Below are 19,370 nucleotides of genomic sequence, written 5' to 3'. Positions count from 1 at the left end.
AGGAACGGCTAAGGGAGCTGGGCATGTTTAGCCTGGAGAAGAGGAGGTGAAGGGGTGATATGATAGCCAGGTTCAAATATATAAAAGGATGTCACATAGAGGAGGGAGAAAGGTTGTTTTCTGCTGCTCCAGAGAAGCGGACACGGAGCAATGGATCCAAACTACAAGAAAGAAGATTCCACCTAAACATGAGGAAGATCTTCCTGACAGTAAGAGCTGTTTGACAGTGGAATTTGCTGCCAAGGAGTGTGGTGGAGTCTCCTTCTTTGGAGGTTTTTAAGCAGCCATATGTCAGGAGTGCTCTGATGGTGTTTCCTGCTTGGCAGGGGGTTGGACTCAATGGCCCTGGTGGTCTCTTCCAACTCTATGATGAGAGAGAGAGAGAGAGAGAGAGAGAGAGAGAAGGAGAAGAGGAGGAGGAATAATTTTGCAGACTTGTGTCCAAATTAGTTTTAAAGGTGGCACACCAACTCCCAACCTCTGCCAAGCAAGGACAAGATTCCAAGGGGTTCCAGATGTTCATGTTTTCATTGAGAATCAAGACACGGCAGAAATTGTGGTGACTTTGAGATATATGTTTTGTTTGCAAATTAAGAACTTAATTCGTTCTGGAGGTCCGTACTTAAGCTGAAACTGTTCTTAACCTGAGGTACCACTTTAGCTAATGGGGCCTCCCACTGCCGCCGCACGATTTCTGTTCTCATCCTGAAGCAAAGTTGTGATATTTCTGGGTTAGCGGAGTCTGCAACCTGAAGCGTCTGTAACCTGAAGCATCTGTAACCCGAGGGTACCACTGTATACATATAAACCAGGTGAGGGGAGCCGATGGGTGTCACACCCTCAGTGAGTGAGGAGCTTCCGCTGCATGTCAGACCAGGACCTGGGAGGGCCCATGGTTCGAATCCCCCCCCCTCAGCCATGACGCTCACTTGGTGTGGCCTTGGGCCGGCCAGCCACTCACTCACTCTCAGCCTGGCCAACCTCACAGGGTTGTTAAGAAGACAGAGTGGGAAGAACTATGTATGTACGCCCCCTTTCCTTAGAGGAAAGACAGGATATGCAGCCGATCAATCAAGGGTGAATTTGTATGAATCATGAAGGCCTCATTGGGCAGGGCCCTTAGAGAAACCACCGACCCACAGGCCTCACCTGTGATGGCCTGGGATTCGGACTCGGATGCTGAACCCGAGGGATCCCAACCTGCACAGGATTCCCCGCCTCCAGAACCAGCTGGCGCCTGAGCCTGAAGGGTCCTCACCTGTGATGGGTCCTCAGGTGCAGGCATCAGCTGAGTCTGCTCTGGCTCCTGAGGTGATGGAGGACCCATTGCCTGCAGGTGCTCCACTCTCAGCCCCATCAGGGGAAGGTGAGGTTGCCTCTGGGTCACCCTTCAGCCTCTCCTGAGCTGCAGAGGCTCAGGGCAGAGAGGCGGAGGGAACTAAGTTCCTGCAGTTCCTGGCCTCCAGGCCAGGAGAGGCGAGTCACCAGAGGATTGGGGCCGCCCTATGCCTCGGGGCAAATAAAAGCCAGCCCGCCCCAGTCCCAAGTTGTGGGAGCAATATTGTTGGTTGCTAGTTCCTGTCTGCACCCTGTCCTGCTTACCTGCTGGAGCTCCTGCCCTGCCCTGGCTCCCTGCTTGTATGCCTGTTCCTGGCTTCACCCGACTCCCTGCCCTGAACCCAGCTTCAGCTACTACGGACTGCCTCCACGTTGCACCTTTGACCACGGACCGGACTTGGACCTCGGCACTTGGGCAACCCACGGGACCAGCACATCACCATTACCTACAATCATAGAATTGTAAGGATCCCCAATGTCCTCTTTTCCAGGCTAAACATACTTCAGCTCCTTCAACCATTCCTCATCAGGCTTGCTTTCAAGACCCTTGATCATCTTGGTCGCCCTCCTCTGCACACCTTGTCAACATGTGGTGTAGTGGTTAAGAGTGGTAGTCTCGTAATCTGGGGGACCGGGTTCGAGTCTCCACTCCTCCACATGCAGCTGCTGGGTGACCTTGGGCCAGTCACACTTCTTTGAAGTCTCTCAGCCCCACTCACCCCACAGAGTGTTTGTTGTGGGGGAGGAAGGGAAAGGAGATTGCTAGCCGCTTTGAGACTCCTTAAAGGGAGTGAAAGGCGGGATATCAAATCCAAACTCCTCTTCTTCTTCTTCTTCTTCTTCTTCTTCTTCTTCTTCTTCTTCTTCTATTGTGGTGCCCTGAACTGGACACAGGACTCCAGGTGTGGTCTGACCAAGGCAAAATAGCGCAGCACTATGACTTCCCCCCGGGGGACGCAGGTGGCGCTGTGGGTTAAAGCCTCAGCGCCTAGGATTTGCCGATCGAAAGGTCGGCGGTTCGAATCCCTGCGGCGGGGTGCGCTCCCGTCGTTCGGTCCCAGCGCCTGCCAACCTAGCAGTTCGAAAGCACCTCCGGGTGCAAGTAGATAAATAGGGACCGCTTACCAGCGGGAAGGTAAACAGCGTTTCCGTGTGCGGCTCTGGCTCGCCAGATGCAGCTTTGTCACGCTGGCCACGTGACCCGGAAGTGTCTCCGGACAGCGCTGGCCCCTGGCCTCTTGAGTGAGATGGGCGCACAACCCCAGAGTCTGTCAAGACTGGCCCGTACGGGCAGGGGTACCTTTACCTTTACCTATGACTTCCCCTGATCTGGACACTAGACTGCTGTGAATGCAGTTTAGAATAGCATTAGCTTCGCCCCCCCAAATGTTAAGAAGGATGCTTGATCATAAATAATTGGCCACCACTAAATTAGATTGGAATTTGATGATAAGTGAGATCAAGGAAAATACAAACCTTTTGGAGAATCGTTAGACTATACTTAAAAGAGTGGATATAAGATTGTAAACAAGATGATAATTTGCTTGAAAAAACTTCTCAACAATGTAAGTGGGAGCAGGAGACGTGAGGAAGTCTAAACAAGATATGAAATTATGTTATGATATAAGCAATGTTGTTTATTATCTATGTATTTTTTTTACAAAAAAAATTAATAAATATTTATTAAAAAAAAAGCTTCGCCCCCCCAAACCGCCCCCCCAGCTGTATCACACTTGTTTCCATCCCAGCTTCGAAATTTCATTAGGGATGGAACTTTTTACATGCAAAGTGTGAGCTCTGCCGCCAAGCTCTGGCCATTCCCCTAAAGGCAGAGTAAGATTCTGGTCCTCATTGATCTGCATTAGTAATAATAATAATAATAATAATAATAATAATAATAATAATAATAAATTATTTATTTATACCCCTCCCATCTGGCTGGGTCTCCCCAGCCACCCTGGGCAGCTTCCAACAAAATATTAAAATACTATGATACATCAAACATTAAAAGCTTCCCTAAACAGGGCTGCCTTCAGATGTCTTCTAAAAGTCTGGTAGTTGTTGTTCTCTTTGACATCTGGTAGGAGGGAGTTCCACAGGGCAGGCGCCACCACCGAGAAGGCCCTCTGCCTGGTTCCCTGTAACTTGGCTTCTCGTAGCGAGGGAACCGCCAGAAGGCCCTCGGCGCTGGACCTCAGCGTCCGGGCAGAACGATGGGGGTGGAGACGCTCCTTCAGGTCTACTGGACTGAGGCTGTTTAGGGCTTTCAAGGTCAGCACCAACACTTTGAATTGTGCTTGGAAATGTACCAGGAGCCAATGTAAGTCTTTCAAGACCGGCGTTATGTGGTCTCGGCGGCCGCTCCCAGTCACACATTGCAGTAGTCCAGGCGGGAGATAACCAGAAATGTCATTATGGATGGAACTTTTTACATGCAAAGTTTGAGCTCTGCCACCAAGCTCTGGCCATTCCCCTAAAAGCAGAGTAAGATTCTGGTCCTCATGGATCTGCATAAATAGTTGCTTTAGGTGGAATGCAGGACACTCCTTTATTCAGAGACCGAACTTTGTTCAATCTAGCTATGCAACGTCTGTAAGAAAGTGCCTATAGGAATTTTCTACTTTAACTGGAAGCATCAAGGGTGTCCCCAAAAGCGGGAGTGTGTGTGCGTGTGTCAATGTCACGTTGCCATGTTGCACACACCCTAGAAAACATCTGGCCTTTCCTCAGAGGCTACCTTAATATGACCACCTTAAAGTCTTAACTGACTTCAGGGCTGCCCAGATCTCCCTCCAGAATCTGAAGCCAGCACAGAGGTCACTCCCCCCCTCCCTCTGCAAGAAGCAGAGGCTTCTGGGTTGAGCTGACAGGGAATCTTTAAAATTTACGTTTTGGAGGCGTTGGGCGCATGGCTGGCCCAGCCCTCCTTTTGTCTGGGCTGCCCACGCCTCCAGATTTATTTATTTTCCCCCTGACTCAGCAGACTGTTGACCTCGTCTGTTTCCCAGCCGCGGGTTTTTCCTCCGAGAGGCGGATGAGCAAATACTTATATATGCCAGGGGAAAAGAAATATAGAGTCCAGGAAGTGGCTCAGATGTTTTTGTGGGAAATGGATGAGCTCAGAAGGAAAAGTGCTTGGGAAGGCAAGGAATGCGTGGGGCGAACTGGTTAGGTGCACTCCCCACCCTGAAAACCATCATCGACTCCCATATTGTCTAGTACGGCTAATTCCCTCTTCCTTATATACTTCATATGTGTCTCCGGATTTTGTTGGGGTGTATCGCAAGAGCAAGGGATGCGGGTGGCGCTGTGGGTTAAACCACAGAGCCCAGGGCTTGGTGATCAGAAGGTCGGCGGTTTGAATCCCTGCGACGGGGTGAGCTCCCGTTGCTTGGTCCCAGCTCCTGCCAACCTAGCAGTTCAAAAGCACATCAAAGTGCAAGTAGATAAATAGGTACCACTCCGGTGGGAAGGTAAACGGCGTTTCCGTGCGCTGCTCTGGTTCGCCAGAAGCGGCTCAGTCAAGGTGGCCACATGACCTGGAAACTGTACGCCAGTTCCCCCGGCCAGTAAAGCGAGATGAGCGCCGCAACCCCAGAGTCGGCCACGACTGGACCTAACAGTCAGGGGTCCCTTTACTTTACTTTACTAAGAGCACAATAAAATTGGGGAAGCATCACAGAACAATGAATCAAGCAGAATTATATGTGGATGGTCCAGAATAAATCTGCCGCTAATGCACTATGGTTGGGTGGAATCACAGAATTTTAGAGTTGGAAGGGACCCCTGAGGGTCATCGAGTCCAACCCCCGGCAACGCAGGAATCTCAGCTCAAGCATCTGTGACAGATGGCCACCCAACCTCTGCTTAAAAACCACCAAGGAAGGAGAGTCCTTCACCTTCTTAGGGAAACCGTTCCAGCTGTCAAACAGCTCTTACTGTCAGAAAATCCTTCCTGATGTTGAGTCAGAATCTCCTTTTTTGTAAACTAGAAGCCACTGATTCTCCAGAGCAGGAGGAAATAATATTGCTCCATCTTCCATCCGACAGCCCTTGAATTGGTTGAAGATGGCTCTCATATCTCCTCTCAGTCTCTTCTTTTCCAGGCTAAACATACTCAGCTCCTTCAACCGTTCTTCATAAGGCTTGGTTTCCAGACCCCTGATCATCTTGGTTGCCCTCCTCTGCACACCTTCCAGCTTGTCAACATCCTTCCTAAATTATGGCACCCAGAACTGGACACAGGACTCCAGATGTGGTCTGACCAAGGCAGAGTAGTACTATTACTTCCCTTGATGTGGACACTAGACTTCTGTTGATGAAGCCTAGAATAGCATTAGCTTTTTTTTGCTGCTGCATCAAACTGTTGACTCATGGTAAGCTTGCGGGTGGCGCTGTGGTCTAAACCATAGAGCCTAGGGCTTGCTGATCAGAAGGTTGGCGGTTCGAATCCCCGCAACGGGGTGAGCTCCTGTTGCTCGGTCCCGGCTCCTGCCAACCTAGCAGTTTGAAAGCACGTCAACGTGCAAGCAGATAAATAGGTACCGTTCCGGCGGGAAGGTAAACAGCGCTTCCATGCGCTGCTCTGGTTCGCCAGAAGCGGCTTAGTCCTGCTGGCCACATGACCCAGAAGCTGTACTCCGGCTCCCTCGGCCAATAAAGCGAGATGAGCGCCGCAACCCCAGAGTCGGCCACGACTGGACCTAACGGTCAGGGGTCCCTTTACCTTTACTTTAAGCTTGTGGTCCACCAAGACCCCTAGATCCTTTTCATATGTCCTGCGAGTAAGCCAGCTGTCCCCCGTGTTATATTTGTGCTGCTGAGTCAGGGTTTTCATTATTAATCATTAAGGTGCAAGTCTGTGTGTTTGTGTGTCGGGAAGAGCAGCAGAGTTCTACGGGGGCTTGTCACCAGGTGGTGGAATGACAGGCCGCTCCCCGCCACGAGTCCCCAGGGATGTGTTTGGCTCGTCTGGCCTTGTCTGGCCTCCTGGACGGGGAGACAACCCCAGGCCAATCAATGCGGGCCTTAATTGATCGCCGCAAGAATGGCTGCAGGGAGACAGAGCAATTATACGTACACACTCACAGGCGGGGAACCCTTTTTCATCCATGCCAAACAGTGGCCTGGGTGACCTTGTCCAACAACCTTTCTGCCAGTTCGCATCCCACCTGCTCAGGTGCTTTGTTCCACCTAAGAACATCCTTCCATACCCCCAAGTACTGTTCTTGGGGGACAGGGGGCGAAAAGGTGTGGAGGACTCCCTGGTCCTGAATGGGGTAACTGTGCCCCCCGAAGGACTAGGTGCACAGCCTGGGAGTCATTTTGGACTCACCGCTGTCCATGGAGGTGCAGGTCAATTCTGTATCCAGGGCAGCTGTCTACCAGCTCCACCTGGTACACAGGATGAGACCCTACCAGCCCGCGGACTGTCTCGCCAGAGTGGTGCATGCTCTGGTTATCTCCCGCTTGGACTACTGCCATGCGCTCTACATGGGGCTACCTTTGAAGGTGACCTTGGAAACTACAACTAATCCAGAATGCGGCAGCTAGACTGGTGACTGGGGGCGGCCGCCAAGACCACATAACACTGGTCTTGAAAGACCTACATTGGCTCCCAGTACGTTTCCGAGCACAATTCAAAGTGTTGGTGCTGACCTTTAAAGCCTTAAATGGCCTCGGCCCAGTATACCTGAAGGAGCGTCTCCATCCCCATCATTCTGCCCGGACGCTGAGGTCCAGCGCCGAGGGCCTTCTGGCGGTTCCCTCATTGCGAGAAGGAAAGCTACAGGGAACCAGGCAGAGGGCCTTCTCGGTAGTGGTGCCTGCCCTGTGGAACGCCCTCCCACCAGATGTCAAAGAGAAGAACAAGTACCAGACTTTTAGAAGACATCTGAAGGCAGCCCTGTTCAGGAAAGTTTTTAATGTGTGATATTTTAATGTATTTTTAATCTTTGCTGGAAACAGCCCAGAGTGGCTGGGGAAACCCAGCCAGATGGGCGGGGTACAAATAAATAATAATAATAATAATAATAATAATAATAATAATAATAATAATTATATTACCCTTCAATGCCCTCCCAACGGATGTCAAGGAAATAAATAACTATCTGGCTTTTAGAAGACAGAGAGTTTTTAATGTTTGATGTTTTGCTGTGCTCAACATGTCTAATTTGTTGGAAGCCGCCCTGAGTGGCTGGGGCACCCCAGTCAGATCGGCGCCATATACATATAAACATCATAGCCATCCATGCTGGACTACGTTCTTAAGGCCAGCTTTGGCAAATGAGATCCGAGGCAGGCCTCCCAAACAACGCTCTTAATCTCAGGGCCGTGAGTTTGAGCCCCACGTTGCGCAAAAAGAGGGTTGGACTAGATGACCCTCGGGTCCCTTCCTACGCTACGATTCTTTGATTCTAGGTAGGCACAAAAATGTGCATGCTTGTTCTACGCTAAAAAAAACATTAAACCTGTGTTTGAAAACACCTGTGGTTGCGGTCCCACTTGTTCTTGCAGGCGTTTTAGAGGCATACAGGGCTGTCTGTGGACTGCACATATTGCAGTGTGTGCCAGGTAATGTGTGAACAGGGGATAGGTCGTGGCTCAGTGTTGGAGCGTCAACCGGATGTGTGCAGAAGGTCCTTGGTTCAGTCTCTGGCTTCCCCAGCAAAGACTTGCAGCCGTAAACATCAGAGGGCTTTGCTTTCTTGCTGAGACTCAGCGGCACAGCCCCTGCTTTGTCTGGTGCTGGGTTCAAGTCTCCCCATCTCCTGCTGAGACTGGCTAGCTATTATCTATTAAATAAAGCAAGAAACAAAAATATAGAGAGACGGCTTGCACTTTGGTTACAGTTTCTTCCAGGCAATCACCAGCGACTATGGGATCATTATTTCCCGTTTCAGATGGGTGTGTGTGTCTCTCTGTGTCCAAAGGTCTTTTTACGAGATTCTCCAGTCTCAGCGCTTTCTGCTGAATCACCCAAGCAAGGAAACAAACCAGTTGACCCTTAAAAACAACACAGCAGGCTGAGGGGGAGTCAGGAACAGAGCTAATTTTTCTGGCCTTCCGTTTCAGGAGTGATTTTCCTTTGGGTGCGCGGGTTTAATTTTTTAGAATTCTAGAACGGGCACACTTTTAGACTCTCCGCTTGAGCCTCACACCTAGAGACGCCGCAGTCGGCCACAGCAGGCAGCCCTGAGCTCCAGCAACATTTTTTAAAAATGTTGTACATCGCCCTGGGATCTTTAGATAAAGGGCAATATATAAATTGTATTAATGCAGCAGCGCAGTAACTCCAACTCTGTCGAAGGCAGCTCCTCCAGGCTCTGCCCATCCGTCCTGGCAGGGTGTGTTGTTGTGGGAACCAGGAGAGCCAAAAGCTCCCGGCGCGCCCTGCCGGCTGGGTGGCGACGCGGCCCTCTGCGCGCGCTCAGAGACCCTCTGGCGCGCCTCGGGGCTGGGCAGGAAGCGGCGGGCGAGAGGGAGGCGGCTTCGGCAGGCGGGCCGGCCGGCGGAAGGGGAGGGCCGGCGAGGGAGGAGCGAGCCAGCAGCCAGGCACGGAGCGAGCGAGCGAGCGCCGCCGCCGTGCCAGCCGCTCCAAGTCCTTCCTCGCCGGGGCCTGAACTTTGCGCGCCGCCGCGATGCGCTAAGGCATTTTTGCGCACGGCGGGCGCCCCCTTGGCAGCCTCCCCGGCCACAGATCGGCGCCCCCCGGCTCTTCGCAGGAGACCAGCCCCCCACCTGGAGCCCCCGAGGAGCCCCCGCACCGCTTCGCGTCGCGCCCGCCCGCCATGGCCGCCGGGGAGCCCCGGAGCGCCCCCAACCCTCTCCGGAGCGCGCCAGGCAGGGCCCCCCAATCCTCTCCGCACGGGCGACCCTCCTGAAATCCCGCCCCGGAAAAAACTTGCCTGGCTTTTTTCTTTTCCTCATTTTCCTCTTTCCTCCCCTCCCCTGTTCTAGTTTCTTTCCAGGACCCCCTTTTTAACAAAACCTTTCCAAAACTTGGATACCCCCAACCCCTCTCCAACACTTTCCCCCCTCGATCTGCAAAACAACTTTGGGGAGGGTGTCTTTTTGCAGGGTCCCTGTTCTCCCTCTCCTAAGACTCTCCCCAAACGCCACCCCTTCTTGCCCCCCCCCATTTTAAGGAATATTTTTTACCAGCCCGAAGTGACCTGGATTTAACTTTCTTATCTTTTTCTTTTTTTTACGCTTTCCACCTTGAGCCCCTTAACGCGGGCGCCAGGCTGGTGACCGCTGGCTCCCTCCTCCCACGAAATTGCCCCCCCTGAAATTACGCTTTGGGGGGGAGCCAAGGCTTAATAACAACAATGATTATAATGCTGTTGGTGATCTATTAAGGAGACATTTTTGTGCCTGACTTGGCCGCCGTCTGGAAGTAGAGAGCGCCCCCAACCCGCGGCCGGAGCCGTGTTTGGCCCCCACCCCGACCCCTCCGGCCCCCCACCACGGACACCCCCACCGCACCCCTCTCCCCCCCTCCGGGGCGCTATGGCCATGGTGACCGGGGAATGGGGCGACCCTAACGGAGGCGAGGCCAACGGCTTGGAGAAGGGCTACCCCCGGCACTCGGAGGACGACTCGGCCTCCCCCCAGGGGGGCACCAGCGACCAGGAGCCCCTCGACGACGACAAGCCGGGCATCCAGGTGGACTGCGTGGTGTGCGGGGACAAATCCAGCGGGAAGCACTACGGCGTTTTCACCTGCGAGGGCTGCAAGAGTTTCTTCAAGCGCAGCATCCGCAGGAACCTCAGCTACACTTGCAGGTGGGCCTGGGATTTTGATTTAAAATAAAATAAAATTTGGGGGTGGGGGGCGCACCTGGGAATCACCTCCATCCATCCCATTATTTAACATCACGTTTCTCTCTGAATCCCCCCTAAACCCCCCTTTCTGTCCGGCCAGGCCTTTCCGGAGAAGTCAAGAAGTAGGGGTGCTTTTCCACGCATGAGACTGGGAGAAGGGGTGCTACTGCACCCATGGGTGAGAGAGGGTGGTCTGCCTGTTCATGAGATGGGGGGGTGCTCTGTCTGTTAGAAGAGGTGCTGTGCCCATGGGTGAGAAGGGGTGCCCTTTCTACTTGTGAGAAGAGGGTGCTTTCTCCATGGGTGAGGAGGGGTGCTGTGTCTTCCCGTTTATGAGAAGGGCCTCCTCTGTCCATTTGCGGGAGAGGGTGCTGTGTCTGTGAGAAGGGGCGCTGCCTGACCCCCTGTTCCGCCTCTGGGGAGTCGGGGCCTTCTCTGCTCTCTGGCCTTCCAGCCTTGGTGTCGCCTCAAAATCCAGGCCGCCTTCGGGGTCTGCTCCTCTGCCTGCTCCTCCTCGGATTGGGGCTTCTTGCTTTGAGACGGAGTCAGGGACATCTTTCGATTCCCATTGTTGGCATCGCTGGAGGTGGGTGCCAGGAAATGTGACCCCCATCTCCTGTGCACCCCCCTCACTGCCAACACCCCCCCAAATTATTTCCGATTTCCTTTCCCAAATCCGCCTCTGTATCCTATGTCATTTCCTTCGCTTGTATCCACTCCCTTCCTTCAAGGAGCTTGAGGCAGTGAGCACGATTCTCTCTCTCCCCCTCCCTATGCAATCCTCACAACAACCCTACAAGGTTGGAAGATGGGCGCGTGGTGGAATTTGAACCTTGGTCTCCAAGGCCCTAGCCTAGCCCGACACTCAAGGCTCTGCTGAACCTGTGTAGTCAGTCTGGTGAAAATCAGCCCTCCGCCTTGAGAACGCAGCTTGGCTCGCTGACTCGAGATGTCTGGAGTTGTGAGTGCGACTTGGTTTTGTGGTGCCCTGAGATGTTTTGCTGTTGCAGGCGAGCTGGCCAGGGGGTGCCCCTCTCAAGTGCCACCCCTGTCTCCTTGACACCCCTAAATACATCATTGCTTCTGGCGGCTGTGGCCTTCGCTGGAGCATATAAACACTTAAGCAGGTGTGTGGTTTAGAGTTGAGGCTCTGTCATACTTTGGGTGTCCCCTTTTGAGAGGAGAGGTGGCGACAAGAACATTTTAACAATGCACAGCACTTGTGTGTATGCAGGAGACCAAATACAGTTCCTTCTGATGTTATGTGGCAATCATATCATAGAATCGTACAGCTGGGACCCTAGGGTCATCTAGTCCAATGTGCTTGATGTTTCTGCAGGCAGATTGGGTTTAATGCAGCAGTCTTGCATTTTAAGAGTCATAGAATCGCAGAATTTTAGAGCTGGAAGGGACCCTGAGATTTATATTGTATTGCGTCCTGTTCATTCTTATTTTTAAAAATTGATTTTCCAGTGTTAGAAACTCAAATATATAAGCTTTGGGCCAAATGACTCCTTCAACCAAGGTTGCAATTTCCAAAACACAATGCCTAGTTGTGCTTTTTGGGCAAGACGGCTCTAAAGTTTTATTTTTCAAAGGGTGGACTGACTGTGATGGATTCTCAGTTCAACATCTGGCTAGTTCAGAGGACAACCTTTGAGAATTTAAAAGAAGGAAAGTCACTTGATCCAGGGACAGTCCACACATCTATTGGCCTATTCTGACCTCTTTTTCTTAATGGTGACATTCATAACATAGGAATATTCTTCCCAACTCTGAGCAGGGCAGTGGGGGAATTAAAGACAAGTGACAACGATTCACTATAACGCTCTTCACTGCTCTTGCTCAGGCTGCACAGAGAAAGCATTTTGGTTCCTGAAATTCATTCCCTTTGTGCAGATAAAATATAACTGATAGAATTTTACAGGATGGAGCCTTAGTGTGTGAAAACAGGTCCAGATCCAAGGATCCCCAGATGGGGGAGAGGTCAGGTGCCATCCTGGCTCCAAGGCATCTTCACTTGGTCACGAGTGACCGATAGCCAGGTGCAAAAAGCGCCTGGCTAATTTCGAACACTGGCTGGAGTGTGTCGAATCCTTTGCTTTACCTGAAGAGAGAAAGAGAGATATTGTGTGTGTGTGTGTAGAAATCAGCAACTTTTTAAAAATATATATTTTATTAGTTTTTTTAACATATCATTTCGAACAATCATATAACATAACTTCTTAACTTATACAATGTTTTAGACTTCCGTCAACACCTCTGGTGATTTTCCGTTCTTTATCACTTATCCTGCATTTCTTAATTTCTCTGTTACACTTAATTATCTCAACTCATAATTTTCCTCATGGTCTTCCTTGCAATATTTCAAAAAGTCCCCCCTTACAAAACTTCTTGCAATCCTACCAGCGTAATCTGTTCGTCACAATTGCTTTTCAAATAGTTTGTATATTTACTCCAGTCTTCTGAGAATCTCTGGTCCCGCAGGTTTCGAACCCTTCCTGTTAGTTTATCCGGTTCTGCATAGTCCATAGAAATCAGCAACTTTCTCCTGGCTTTGTTGTCTCCTCAACAAAGGTGAGAGCCCCTCCGGGAGGTCCCCCCCCACTTTTTGCCTCTGGTCCTGCTCACCAGGACACCCCCCCCTCCGGGAGTTCCCCCCACCCCTTCCCTCGGTCCCGGGTGTCAGTGAAACCGGCTAGCCGCAGATTCCCTCAGTCCTCCTTAAGAGATTCAGCTTTGAAATGGGCCTGGGAATGAGAGCTGGCAGTGGGGATAGTGGTTAGAGCGTTGGCCCAATACTTAACATGGGAAACCAGGGTTCAAATCTTGCTGCCCAGCCCATGAAGCTCACTGGGTGACTTCGGGACAGTCACTCCCAAGGACTCCCCTTCCTAGCAGAGATCTGTTAGGGATTCTTTACCTGCCGTTCCTGCATTGCAAGGGGTTTGACTAGATGACCCTTAGGGGTCTCTTCCAACTCTACAATGCTAGGATTCTGCAAGGATGCTAATGGTCTGTCTTGCAGGACTGCTGTTGCAAAGATTTCAAACAAACCCCTGTGTTGCAAAAGAGAACATCAACAATGTTTAGGCAACACGTAATAGACAATCTTTATAGAATTCCTTCAGTGTGGTGGGGAAACATAGAATTGTTTCGTAAACCCATCTTATATATTCAAATGAATATATGTAAATGAAAATATCATATGCTGTTGAGCAGTGCTGACGAAGATCTACGAAGCAGCAGTCAATATTCAGAATCTCTGTTCAGTGTTGAATACACAAAGCTTCCCTGCTTATCTTTCACCGTACAAAGTTTGGTACCTCGCTTCATTTAAAGATTTTCAGAGACTAAGATTTCATTTCGAACTTGTTACCGTTTGAAGGGATTCTATAAAGATTGTCTATTACGTCTGCATATGGTCATCGTTGTTGCCTAAACGTTGTTGACGCTGCAAAGATTTCAGCAGTCCTTGGAGTGTTGAGGAAGCGTTCAGAATCAAAAACAGGATTTGTTCTTTTCTCAGCTCTGCTTTCCAGGAATCCTTGGAATGAGATTTATTGCAAGAACTCTGGGACGGATCCTGAACTGGGGGTGTGTGGTGTGTGCCTCGTCATCCCCTTTGTGACATCCGTGAGAGGTAGTCAAGCCAGGGCTTGTGTGAATCGCCCGTGTTGGGGCCTGTGGTGCTGCTGAGATAACCTTGGATTTTTGCTCCATTCAAAACAAGCGCTCAAGTTACAAGCCCTCAAGGCTGTTGAGAGTTGGCCGCCTCCACCGCACTCGGTGCTCTGCCCTTCCCCGTGAGTGGGAAAAAGCAGACGATTTCACTCATGCCGTTGCCAAATTTGCTGCAGCCCTCAGGGAAGAGGGGTTGGGTGTGAAATATTGGCTGCCTCCTTTAACACCTGGCCAGTTTTCTCACTGGGAGTCGGGTGTTTAATCCTGCGGCTTGGGGCTTTGGCGTGTTTTATAAATCCTCCTTTGGGGGTTTGTGGCGTGAACTTCCTGCGATCCGGAGTCGTGCCTAGCAGGTGATTCGAATCCAGGACCAGAGATTGACAGGTGCTTTCCCTTAGTTTGGGGCAGCCCATGTTCCCCCCCAATCTGAAGTTGGACTAGATTTCCCTGGAGGTTCCTTCACTTCTATGTTTCTGGGATTCGGATCTAACATTTCTCTAGCAGTTGCAAATAGGCTGCCAGACAGTGTTAGTAACTAAGATCTATAATAAGCTACGGGTGGGGCTGTGGGTTAAACCACAGAGCCTAGGACTTGCCGCTCAGAAGGTCGCGGTTCGAATCCCCGCGTCGGGGTGAGCTCCTGTTGCTCAGTCCCTGCTCCTGCCAACCTAGCAGTTCGAAAGCACCTCAAAGTGCAAGTAGATAAATAGGTGCCACTCCGGCGAGAAGGTAAACGGCGTTTCCGTGCGCTGCTCCGGTTCACCAGAAGCGGCTTAGTCATGCTGGCCACATGATCCGGAAGCTGGACGCCGGCTCCCTCGGCCAATAAAGCAAGATGAGCGCCGCAACGCCAGAGTCGGCCATGACTGGACCTAATGGTCAGGGGTCCCTTTACCTTTTCCTAGGCGCCAAATGGCTCCTTAAACCAAGGTTGCTGGTGCCAAAACGGAAAGCCTAGTTACCCTAAAGTCTTACTTTCCAAATGATGGACTGACTGTGATGGATTCTCAGTTAAAACGTCTGGCTAATTCAGAGGACAGCCTTGAGCCAGGTTAAGAACTTTGAGAACTGAAAGAAGGAAAGTCCCTTGATCCAGGGACAGTCCACAAATATTGGCTTATTCCAGCCTCTTTTTATCAACAGTGACATGGATCATTCATCATGTAGGAATATTCTTCCCAACTCTGAGCAGGGCAGTGGGGGAACTGAAGACAAGCAACAACCAGTCACTAGAACGCTCTTCACTGCTCCTTCTCAGGCTGCACAGAAAAAGCGTTTTGGTTCCTGAAATTCATTCCGATTGTGCCGATCAAATATGGCAGGATGGGGCCTTAGTGTGTGAAAAGGGTCCAGACCCAAGGATCCCCAGATGGGGGAGACGTCAGGCATCATCCCGGCAGCCAGACATCTTCACATAACTGTCAAGCGTCCCTTATTTGGCGGGACAGTCCCTTATCCCAGCGCCATGTCCGGCTGCTGTCCCTTATTGATGATGTCCCTTAAATAAGCTACTGAAGGTAATGGGGTCCTTTCTATGTCCAGCTGTCCTTTGTCAACAACAAATTGTTGCTGTTTTTTTGTGTTGAATATATGCCATATGGTAATTTATGGACCTAATAGGTATCTAAAGCCATTTGCACGCAACAAAATATGTATTTTATCAAAGTAATTGTTGATCCCTTATTTTGGCTGCTGATCCCTTATTTTCGAGGCTGCCGGTCCCTTATTTTCAAATCTGTAAGTTGACAGCTACGGATCTTCACTTGGTCGCAGGTGGCCAATAGCCAGGTGCAAAAAGCGCCTTGCACCTGGCAAATTTCGAACACTGCTGCCATCCAGGTTTGAGTCATCAAGAGTCATAGAATTGTAGAGTTGGAAGGGACCCAACTCCCTGTAACGCAAGGTTCTTGCATTAATCCACAAAGCCCAAAGTACCTGCAGGACCACCTTATTTATTCCGGCCCATATTTACTGGCATCTGAGCCTTGTGCCCTGTGTAACTCACTGCCACTGGAGGCTGGGAAGGAATTGTACCTGCCTTTTTCGTTTTGGTTTTTTACATCTCTTAAAGCTGTGTTAGTCAGATGGGCCTCCTCACTGTGGATTTTCTTTCTTACCAACCTGTACTTATTTGTTTATTGGGGGGGGGGGGACTTATTTAACCAAATGTATACAGCCGTACCTTGGAATTTGAACAGCTTAGTTCTCAAATGTTTTCGCTCCCGAACATCACAAACCGCGGCTTCTGATTGGTTGCAGGAGCTTCCTGCAGCCAATCAGAAGCCGCGCTTTGGTTTTCGAATGTTTTGGAAGTTGAACGGATTTCTGGAATGAATCCCGTAACAAAACCTCTTATTGATTTCAGGGGGTGGGGAGGAACTATCAGTAGAAACAGTTAAAAGTTAGCATTTTTAAAAATCCAAAAGACAGTTGAAAAATGACCATATATTATTAATGTTGTTGTTATTGTTGGAATGACCATATGTTGTTGTTGTTGTTGTAATTTGTATACCACCCTATACCTGCGAATCTCAGGGCAGTTCACAGGATAAAGTAACAATTTAAAAACACGAAAAGCATAGTCAAAACAAAAACAAAAAAAAAAGAAACCCAATAACTCACAAAAAGGATAAGATTAGTGACAAAAAGGCAGTTTCAAACAGGTATTTAAAAAAAACATTCAGGAGGTATCTAAAAATCAACAGTGTATTTATTTAAAGAACAAAATATCAAGAAAAAGCAGTTAAAACTGGTATTTTTTATTTGATCAAATGATAAGTACAATTGGTATTTATTTAGCAAAATTCTAAGCCCTTCGCTGATGTTTTTATTGATCTGATTGCGGTTTTATTTGCTGTGTGCCGCATATACCACGCCACAGCCAATCAACCACCACCATCATCTAATTTTTTGGGTTTTTTTTAAAGCGCCTGGACTTCCCATTGTGATGACCGTAACCCAGGCTTAAGGTTGCCATTTGGCGATTAGCTTATACACCTGAGTTTCTAACACTGCCTGGGAGAATTCCCTCCAGGCCTGACCTTCTGCACTCAAAGCAGATGTCCCAACCCCGGGGTTCCCTAGTTTTCTTTTGGGCCAAACCACCACCTCGCCTCCATAAACGTATCCCCGGTGTCCTCTGTTACAAAAAGCAACAGTGCAAAGAAATTGCCAGCAATTAATTGCACGCTTATTCCAAATCCAATTAAAACCCCTTCGTTCAATTAATGCAGCAAGACGCAGGGACTCGCACCCGGTCCCCAGCAGCGAGGCCCTTTGTGTGACATTAGGAGGACTTGCGACTGCCTCTCTCTGTGCCTCACGCTCTTTGTGGCCAGAGTAATTGAACCCGTAATTTATTTATTTCCCTTGTATAAAATGGGGTGTGTTTGTGTCTCCGTCGCCTCCACAAGGGAGCCTTTCATGCCTTTTTCGTTCCAACAGTTGGACGGCGCCCAAAGCCTTCCTTATTTGCCTATTTAACACATGCTCCACTTTGGTGACAAATTAACTGGCCCCCTAATGACATAATTAGCGGGACCATCGCCCGGCCCATCAGAGCTCATTCACATGGGTATTGGTATCCGTACTCAGAAACTGATTTCTCTAATTTGCAGATTTCTCTTACAGTGGTACCTCGGGTTACATACACTTCAGGTTACAGACTCCGCTAACCCAGAAATAGTACCTCGGGTTAAGAACTTTGCTTCAGGATGAGAACAGAAATCATGTTCTAGCGGCGCAGCGTCAGCGGGAGGCCCCATTAGCTAAAGTGGTGCTTCAGGTTAAGAACAGTTTCAGGTTAAGAACGGACCTCCGGAACGAATTAAGTACTTAACCCGAGGTACCACTGTATTTGCTGAACGTTGGGAGATTCAGGGCAGATTTTCCCCCTTTTAATTAAAAAAGCACACCCTCCTCTTCATTTGGCACGTGGTTAAACTGTGGAACTCTCTCCCACTGGAGGCAACTGAGATGGCTTTAAAATAGGATCTGTCACATTCATGAAAGAGGAGGAGGAAGGGAGGGCTATCGACTCACCACGATGGCTACCCAGATCCTCAGCTTAGTTGCTTCAAATGTCAAGAAAGTTTGATAGCGAAACGGACTTCTGGAGGGTGGCAGAGTCTCCTTCCTTGCAGTTTTTAAAGCAGAGTTTGGATGGCCAGTCTGGTCAGGGATTCTTGAGCATTGCTGGGGGGGCAGGGTTAGACTAGATGAGCTTCGGGGGTCCCTTCCAGCTCCACGTTTCCAGGAAAGAAAAGGGGAAAGTGCAGAAGGAAGTGTGGAAGAGGCTGTTGCTTAAGGCACATCTGCATTCCCAAACTCGAATCTTCAGATTGTACGGATCTTTTGCCTTTTGCAGGTTTGATGAGCTCGGCCCGATGTCTACAAAGAGTCCATGGTGCTGGGGGCTTTTGCGCCTTCACCTTTGCTCTGCCCCTTGCATCGCGTAGACTTTGGACCCGGCTGTTTACATCCCCCCCCCAACTTTCTTCCAATGTGTGTAGAGGAGCCCTCTCCTGTCTCCCTGGTCTTTTTCTGCATATAAAATATATTTCTGTTTCTGGCATTTATAGGTGTCGAGGGCTCTTGTTTTTGCCGCCTCTGCAAACCCGGAGTTTGCAGAAGTTTTTTTGCTTTTAAGCAAATACAGTGGTGCCTCGCAAGACGAAAAGAATCCGTTCCGCGAGTCTCTTCGTCTAGCGTTTTTTTCGTCTTGTGAAGCAAGCCCATTAGCGGATTAGCGGATTAGTGCTATTAGTGGCTTTTAGCGGATAAGCGGCTTAGAAAAAGGGGGGGAAGGGGGGAAAAGTCGGAAAAAGTCGCAAGACATTTTCGTCTTGCGAAGCAAGCCCATAGGGAAATTCGTCCTGCGAAGCACCTCCAAAACGGAAAACCCTTTCGTCTAGCGAGTTTTTCGTCTTGCAAGGCATTCGTCTTGCGGGGCACCACTGTAAGTAAAAAATACAGACATGGCATGTGAGGGAAAAGGGAGGGCAAAAGACGATGGAGGTGTTGGTGCTGACCTTGAAAGCCCTAAACGGCCTCGGTCCTGTATACCCGAAGGAGCGTCTCCACCCCCATCATTCTGCCCGGACACTGAGGTCCAGCTCCGAGGGCCTTCTGGCGGTTCCCTCACTGCGAGAAGTGAGGTTACAGGGAACCAGGCGGAAGGCCTTCTTGGTGGTGGCGCCCGCCCTGTGGAACGTCCTGCCCCCAGATGTCAAGGAAATAAACAACTATGATTTTTAGAAGACATCTGAAGGCAGCCCTGATTAAGGAAGTTTTTAATGTTTGATGTTTTATTGTGCTTTTAATTGTGTTGGGAGCCACCCAGAGTGGCTGGGGAAACCCAGCCAGATGGGTGGGGTATAAATGATAAATTATTATTACTACTACAGTGGTACCTTGGTTCGCGTACGTCTTGGATTACAAACGCGTCAAACTTGGAAGTGCATATCCCGGTTTGCAACCTTTTTTTGTATTACAACCCATTTCTTTTGGATTGCAAACAATTTT

The 19,370-nt window shown here is 49.9% G+C and overlaps 1 protein-coding gene and 1 long non-coding RNA gene across 2 annotated transcripts in view; one reads left to right on the top strand and one right to left on the bottom strand.

The window, feature by feature from the left end:
- The window catches only part of LOC310835911, a 155,597-nt gene that overhangs the window by 125,052 nt on the left and 11,175 nt on the right, over nt 1-19,370 (bottom strand). The gene's annotated exons all lie outside the window — the stretch shown is intronic.
- Nucleotides 8,868-19,370, top strand: part of NR2F6 (nuclear receptor subfamily 2 group F member 6) — a 35,214-nt gene continuing 24,711 nt past the window's right edge. Inside the window, exon 1 of the mRNA XM_083720632.1 lies at nt 8,868-10,124. Within this exon, the coding sequence (XP_083576758.1) occupies nt 9,850-10,124 (275 nt within the window). The 5' untranslated portion in view covers nt 8,868-9,849. The remainder of the gene's footprint in view (nt 10,125-19,370) is intronic.

The sequence above is a fragment of the Podarcis gaigeae genome, assembly GCF_964106915.1.
Source record: "Podarcis gaigeae genome assembly, chromosome: 18".
NCBI lineage: Eukaryota > Metazoa > Chordata > Lepidosauria > Squamata > Lacertidae > Podarcis > Podarcis gaigeae.
This window is presented reverse-complemented; position numbering and strand designations above follow the sequence as displayed.